This window comes from Epinephelus fuscoguttatus, linkage group LG2, assembly GCF_011397635.1.
Source record: "Epinephelus fuscoguttatus linkage group LG2, E.fuscoguttatus.final_Chr_v1".
NCBI lineage: Eukaryota > Metazoa > Chordata > Actinopteri > Perciformes > Serranidae > Epinephelus > Epinephelus fuscoguttatus.
This window is the reverse complement of record NC_064753.1, coordinates 11,934,426-11,941,862: the sequence shown is the minus strand read 5'-3', so window position 1 is coordinate 11,941,862 and position 7,437 is coordinate 11,934,426. Positions and strand designations below refer to the sequence as shown.

The 7,437-nt window shown below is 41.5% G+C and overlaps 1 protein-coding gene across 3 annotated transcripts in view; it reads right to left on the bottom strand.

Moving 5' to 3' along the window:
- Positions 1–1,765: 1,765 nt before the first annotated feature.
- Positions 1,766–7,437, bottom strand: part of abcc12 (ATP-binding cassette, sub-family C (CFTR/MRP), member 12) — a 40,406-nt gene continuing 34,734 nt past the window's right edge. For all 3 annotated transcript variants that reach the window (XM_049602280.1, XM_049602296.1, XM_049602287.1), the window contains 8 exons: positions 5,868–6,057; positions 5,672–5,761; positions 5,340–5,529; positions 4,961–5,120; positions 4,775–4,853; positions 3,698–3,811; positions 2,598–2,762; positions 1,766–2,520 (listed from right to left, as the gene is read on the bottom strand). In XM_049602280.1, the coding sequence (XP_049458237.1) occupies positions 2,428–2,520; positions 2,598–2,762; positions 3,698–3,811; positions 4,775–4,853; positions 4,961–5,120; positions 5,340–5,529; positions 5,672–5,761; positions 5,868–6,057 (1,081 nt within the window). In that variant the 3' untranslated portion in view covers positions 1,766–2,427. The remainder of the gene's footprint in view (positions 2,521–2,597; positions 2,763–3,697; positions 3,812–4,774; positions 4,854–4,960; positions 5,121–5,339; positions 5,530–5,671; positions 5,762–5,867; positions 6,058–7,437) is intronic.

Below are 7,437 nucleotides of genomic sequence, written 5' to 3'. Positions count from 1 at the left end.
CTGTCCCAAAATTCAACGTGTAATTTGAAATACAATTCAAAGATGAAAGTGTAATAGGCGAACACGTTTCTTCATGCCGGTTTAGTCATGAACAGCACATGTCTAAGTAGGGCTGATGAAATGAGTGTAACGGTTGTGCTTAATGGCTGTATTTCGAGACATGATAAATGCACTGGAAATATTTAGCTAAATAAATAAATATATTCCATGCAGTTGCGCCATCCTCCCCCCCTCCTGCGCTCACAGAGTGGACAATGAGACGTTAGAGGCAGTGCGGATTAAATACATATTTAGAAAAAAAATCAATTCGGGATTTGAGTTGGATTTTACAGCGTTGTTATGAAACAATTATCACCCACTCCAAGCGCAAAATAAGGCTGCTGGAATTGATTGATCAGACTGGATCAAGTGGATATAGCGTGACATTAAATTTGTGTGAGACATCAACAAAAATCTGACTCACTTCTCCACCTCGCCGTCTGCGTCGCCACTTCCCAGTGTCTTCCAAAATGTGCGCACGCATGACTCAGAGTTTGCTTACAGGTGCGCACATTCTCCCGCCAAGTTTATTTTTTATAAATCACAGTGGCGTACGCTACTTTCAAGCCCCGTTTTGTGCGTAAGCAAGCTTTATAAATGAGGCCCCTGGTACTCAAGATAATCCACAGAGCTTATTGTGAGCAGTTTCATGAAGAAACTATTTTCTTTCTATCAAACTACATCTGCCAACCGAAGAACTGCACAGAAGGAAGCATCTACTCATGGAGGAGATTCTCGTGCTCGGTACAGCGTAAGATGTAAACATTAATAGTGTCATCCTGAGCTGTAACATTACTTAGCTCAGTAAAATGTCTCTTACTTTTGGAAGTTTGAGTTATGAAACGTGGTTATACGTGTGAGTGCAGCTGGGATTCATTTTAAATCTATCCTTCTTCCTTTCTGCTGAATAACTGGTGGTACACATTGCCCTGTCAGTCTGCTTGTGTGATCACATCAGCTGAACTCAACTTCATGCTTGTTTTTAATCAACAATACAATCTATGTAAACGGTTAAAACCAAGCAACAAACTACACTAAGAGGGAGATTATTTTTCACCTTTCTCCCAAGTTGAATTTCTATGCAACAAGAAACACACAAGTGTGAAATGCTCATTGGATTAGCTGTTAACGTGCTTTTTTTTTTTTTTAAATAAGTGAGGTATCCCTTTATATAGCTTCAAGTGTAAAGATTATATATCTTAATATGTATATTGTGTATCCCTGTGGTTTTTATCATAAGTGGAAGGTGAGAGGATGGAGAGCGGAGAGATAAAGGAGGGATTGAAAGAGCAGGCTGGGGACAAGACCTCGCCTCAGAAACACAACCACCGCAGCTGAAAGGAATGTCATGCCTTAACAGGATTTTAACCACAGAGAAACCTCCTCCTCATAAGACACAGGCTGGATTTGATGTGTGTGAAATTCTCTTTTAAAAGAGCCACAACTGCAGTAGCAAACTTTCTCTATGAAGTGATCCTCAAACAAATCCATTGCTCCTAAACTGTAGAGCATTAATAGCTGCTGTCACTCCTTCAATCCACATTTCCTAATGGTCTGGATGAAGACGAAACTGGGTGATGGGTCAGTTGTCTAGGCAATAGCTTATAGGCAGCTCCAAAGCCTTTAGAAATAAGCAATGAGCAATACACTCTAATACTTAACGCACAAATGTGTCATTGATTGCAGCAAACAGCACGCAGAGAAACTGAAACTTACAAATTTCCATGATTTATTACCTATCTGTGCCAGCAGCAACATTGTCCATGTATCTGCAATCAGTTTACATTAATGAGTTATAGTATACAATCTATTTACAGTTCTTAAACATGATAGAGTGCAAAAGCTTCCACGAAATGTATAATAAATAATACGTTTCAAATATACATTCATATCCACTCTTATAAAAAATCACACAAAATAACATCATCCAACAACACTGTGCAACTGAAATCATGACAGGATAAAAAAAGTAATTTTCTCTTAGTGAAGAATGTAGTCTCCTCAAAGCTTGTGACAAAACAAGCCAACGAGATGCAGTAGTCAAACTCGATGTTTCTCAGGCTACTGTGTATTCTGCACAAACAATGAGAAACAGTCATGGCTGCTAGAGATGGAGACAGAAAAAGAGTGCACTCGGGGAAAGCATCTGTGGTTGAATGAAGCCACCCTGGTCAAGAGGATTGATAATTCCTGGTCATCCAATAAAAAAGTAATAAATATATGTGTCAATTAGATGGAAATCTGCATACGAAAAAAAAAAATGATAATCATGCACCCATAGTGATCAATTTGACCTGCACAAAGGTGATCACTATAAGATATTTCCACTGCATGATGTTGCAGTTATTACTGTGTGGTGGTGCTGTGGTGTCACAGGACCTCTGTTGTTCAGGTGTTGACAGTGTTAGCAGCAGTCAGGAGTGAGTAGAACAGAGACTGTGGTCTGTCCCTCAGCACATCTGGAGGGTCTAACTCTGCCACCTGTTGGACAGAACGCCTACTGTCAGTCTATCGTCAGGATCACACAAACTTTATCTCTGTTTATTTGTAGTTGTTACCTCTCCGTTGTCCATGACCAGAATACGATCTGCGTGCATCACAGTGTTGATCCGATGGGCAATGGTGAGCATGGTGCAGTCCTCGAAGGCTTCTTTGATGGTGTTCTGGATCAAGGAGTCTGTCTCTGCATCGATGGATGCTGTTGCCTCGTCCAAAATAATGATCTATTGGACAACAGGAGAGACAGTTAGACTGAGGCCCTGTTTACACCTGGTACTAACATGGGCGATTCAATGATGAGTGGACGTAAAATAAATAACATCATGCACATTGCTGCGATGGCATCACCTATAGGTTTGAGGCCCATTTTGATTTGGCATTTCAACTGTCACCATCTTAGTTTTTTGGAGCCTGAAGTGACCATATTTGGACGAGACAATACAGTTTTCGTGAATGTTGAAATTTGCTATAAAAACAAAAACTGTTTCTTGTACCAGGCTGTGTTTATTTCTGCTGTGGGCATTTAAACGTGGGGGCCTATGGGGATTGACTCATTGACTTAGCTAGCCTCAAGTGGCCTTCAGAGGAACTGCAGTTTTTGGCATTTTCGCATTGGCCTCATTTGTCAGCCTCATAGGTTGCTGCTTGGTTCACACCTTGCCCCTGTCTCAAGACACCACTTGTGATCACATTTCCACCTACACAGAGTATGTCGGCTGAGTAGGAGGTCCTTTAGTGTGGTCCTGCACACATTAGTGTACACACTGCCGAAAAAACATGGACACCTCTAAATATGGGACTGTGGATGCACTGGGTGCGATCACACCTATAAGTGGAGCTGTCCACTTGGGATCTGATCACCCAAGATGCATGTTAATTCCAGGTGGAAACAGGGCCTTAGATATTGACTGGAGAGCGGGGGAGCTAGGAAGGCATAGGGTGGAGAAGGTTTGGGAGGGAAATTAGGGGCAACTGCATAGACTGACACATGGCCCAGAACAAGATGATGTTAATGTGAAAAACATAAAACATCATACGCATTTATTTAGTTTGATTGTTGTTGCAACACATAGATATGTGGCAGTAGTAATCAAGTGGCTGATAGCAGCACTCAAATTGGTGTGCAAATAAAAAGAAATCAGAAGAGGCTGATAAAAACCTTGGAGTTGCGGAGTAGTGCTCGAGCCATACACATCAGTTGTCTTTCTCCTACAGAGAAGTTCTCTCCATTCTCCAGCACCGGCGCCTGTAGTTTCCCCTCCAGTTTGGAGATCTGAGGGGAAAAAAACAAAAGAATACTTTTAGCTCTACTTTTAATTGTGCAATTAGCTCCTCTAAGAGTACCCACAAGTATCAGAGATCAACCAGTCCATTAAAAGAATAGTCTGACACTTTGTGAAAAACACTTATTCACTGTCTTGCTGAGAGTTAGATGAGGAGATCCATTACTACTAGAGTTCAGCTGTGGAATGTAAGTCAATATGTTTACTCAAGTACTGCCTTTTTCAAGGGGTAGGTTTGCTATTTTTCAACATGGACTCTATTTTCCTGTGTTTTTGTGTCTAAGTGACAACATTTTTTTAAACTGGTCCACTGGCCCATTGGTATTGGGCAATACAACCCCTCGGGCCATGTTCGCACCATTAATTTATGGCCACTAAAAGCACTTGTTTTTGTCACTGACAGGCTCAGATTGTTATTCTAAGTGTCTGAGAACATTATGGAAAGGATCCCTACAGAGACAGACCTTGTTGTTAAAGACTAAGATCGTTTTTGTTTAACCAGAAACAGCCCTGAACTTGTTATCCAAAACCCACCAGACTCCATTTAAATAAACCATCATTTTATCATCATAAAACAAACTTCATTTGAAGTTAACAAAAACAAAATAAAACCCATTAAGCTGTCTTGGTTCATCTTTTCTCTGTTCAAACAATCACCAGTTCTGGTTTGGTCATACTTAACTCTTAATTCTCCCAGTTAAATGTGAAAATATGCTGGCTGGATACACACTAAAATTATTATTTTAATGGAGTCTGGTGGCTTTGAAGATAGTGATTTTGGTATGGTTTCTGGTTAAACAAAAATAAACTTAGATCATTACTCCAGGGCTTCATAAATGTTCTTCCCTTGCTTTCAAAAACTAAGAGACCAAGAGAAAAGGCTCTGTGCTAGCTCGGGGTAAATGATCACACACTGTAAACTGGTGATGTACTTTGATTCATAATGTACATACTGAGTCCTTCATGTAGGTCTTCTCCAGTGCTGCCCAGATCTCCTCATCACTGTAGTTATTGAAAGGGTCTAGGTTGTATCTGTGAGAAAACATGTGTTATCACAGTTGGTGAACCAGGGACAAACCACGATAGCAACAAAAGTGTGTGCCTGTGTGTAAACATAAAGCTCTGTGGAGTTAAGTTACCTGATTGTGCCAATAAATAGCACAGGGTCCTGGGGGATGATAGACAATTTGCTGCGCAGATCCTGCAGACCGATGGCCATAATGTCTACGCCATCTATCAGGATGGTTCCTGCTGCTGGCTCCACTAGCCTGAACAGAGCCACGCCTAAGGAGGACTTCCCTACAAACACAAAGCATAGAGTACCTACTGTAAGAATAGCAGCCCTAACGGTTTCCAGAGGTATGGCTATCATCATTTGTACTGTACAAGATGCATTATTATCATTATAGATTATAGGTTTCATGATGTACTGTACTGCAGTACTATCAATATGACATATTCAAATACATCAAATAACTTCACATGTATGAGTAAAGACTACTGGAGTCAGGGTCTTACCAGAGCCTGTTCTTCCTACAATGCCCAGCTTCTCTCCAGCTCGGATGACGAAATTGAGCCCATTCAGGACAATGGGTGTATTCTCTCTGTACCTCATCTTATAGTCCTGAAAAGTGATGGTTCCATTCTTTGGCCAATCCTCTGGGACTTGAGCCTCCTTTATGTGTCTGGGGGCCTCAGATTTACAACCCTGTTCAAAATAAAAAAACAACTTCCTTAAAATGGGGATAGGAGGTGAGTCAGACGATAATTAATCACATACTGGAAGTAAACGGTCTTTTTTATTTATTTATTTATTTTTTTTTTTTTTTTTTGAGGCAGAGAAGTCTGACCATGATATATTCCTGCATCCGCTCCACCGAGTTAAATCTCGCCTCCACCTCCGTTGCCTGCCGCACTACGTACTGAAGTAGGCTTGTCAGCTGGAAAACACATAAACACATCTGTAAACACAAATGTTGCAGTTGCTTCCAAAGTGTCTTGACAAAAATAAACCCAAATCTTAATTAATTGGCTGTCTAACTTTACCTGTGTGGTGTAGGACATGGCCAAGCCTTTCAAAGAAGGACTGATGAAGTCATTACTGCTGAGCACTACGAGCAGAGATACCAACAAGGACATGGTCGCACCCATGAAGTCCAGCCAGAAGGAGAGCCAACGTGTCCCACAGGAAAACATTAAATGGTGGTTGGAGTTGATGTCACTGAGTGTCTTGAACCTACAACATGATAAAGGACATGCCAGGGTTTGTGAACATATCGCCTCACCCCAACAATCAGTGAAACAATAAGAGACACTGACTAAAACCTCACCTGCTGCTTTTGTGCTACAAATGTAAAGGGGGAAACAATTACAACAGAGCACATATTCAACAAGCTTGAAAACTCAAACTACAGTTACCCCCTTGCAGCTGTACTGCATGTCTCTGCCAACTAATCAAGTTGCAGTTACATCTAGACTTATATGTAGCCTTGAAAACAGACAGTGTATCAAATATGAATGTTGCTGCAAAGAAGCCACATAATCTAAAACATGGATGCTTCATACACATCTTCAACCCAATAGCACAGAAGATCTCTACAATCAGCACAGTTTCAAGATGGGCACTCAAGATTAGTGTCGCCCCTTCTGTTCCTGAGTTATGATGTTGAATAATAGCCAGAAAAGTGATTTTGCAGAATATTATGATGTCACAGTGAAGCTGACCTTTGACTTTTTAGATATAAAATGTCATTATTTCATCATTTTATCCTATTAGACGTTTGTCTGGAATTTATTTACTATAAGCATATGAATTCTTGTGCGATGGCCCAAAACAAAGGTTACAATATTATAACCCTAGCTCTGTTAGCACAGGTGAAGCCCTCCACTGGACTCTATGGGTATTACTCTCCCCCAATCAAGAGCACACATTCACCCACTAAATTCTGCATACACATAACAGGCCAGTCAGGACGTGCCTACCTGAATATCTACCGAGCCCATGGTATTTTATGCAGTACCATGATGCTGTCCACCATCCCAAAACCTCTTCAGTGACAGAGCCACTGGGTAGAGGGCTCTGCCTGTGTTAATAGAACTGCCGTTACAATATCATAACCTTCTTTCTATGTCACACGGTATCCACCCTCCACTAGACTCTGGGTACAGTGGGTTGAGCCTGATGAATGAACAATCTGTTGTGACATAAAATCGACCCAGCCACACTGATCATGAACGACTAATGGTTCGTCGTCGCAGCCCATCTATTTCTTCATAACCTGGGCTGCCTCAGCAGGGAAGTAGAGGGCCCCAGCCGATGTAGGTGGCACATAGCCGATCGGGATTGAGCCATGACCTAACCTTGCAGGGATCAAAAGACAAGCAAATCATCAAGGAGCATGGAAACACGTAGGTTTATCAGGCCCAGAGGGCTGTCAGGTGCAACACAACTGACAGCTGCAATGGAAGTAAGCAGAAGCCCAACATATCCCGCTGCAATGGTCAGCACCGGAAGTCTTGGCACAGAGGTGTCAATGATGGATTCCTACAGTACGCTTAAGTACCGGACACAGGAGAGATGTTGTCATCGTCATCTTCAAATGGAGTTGTTGTCTCT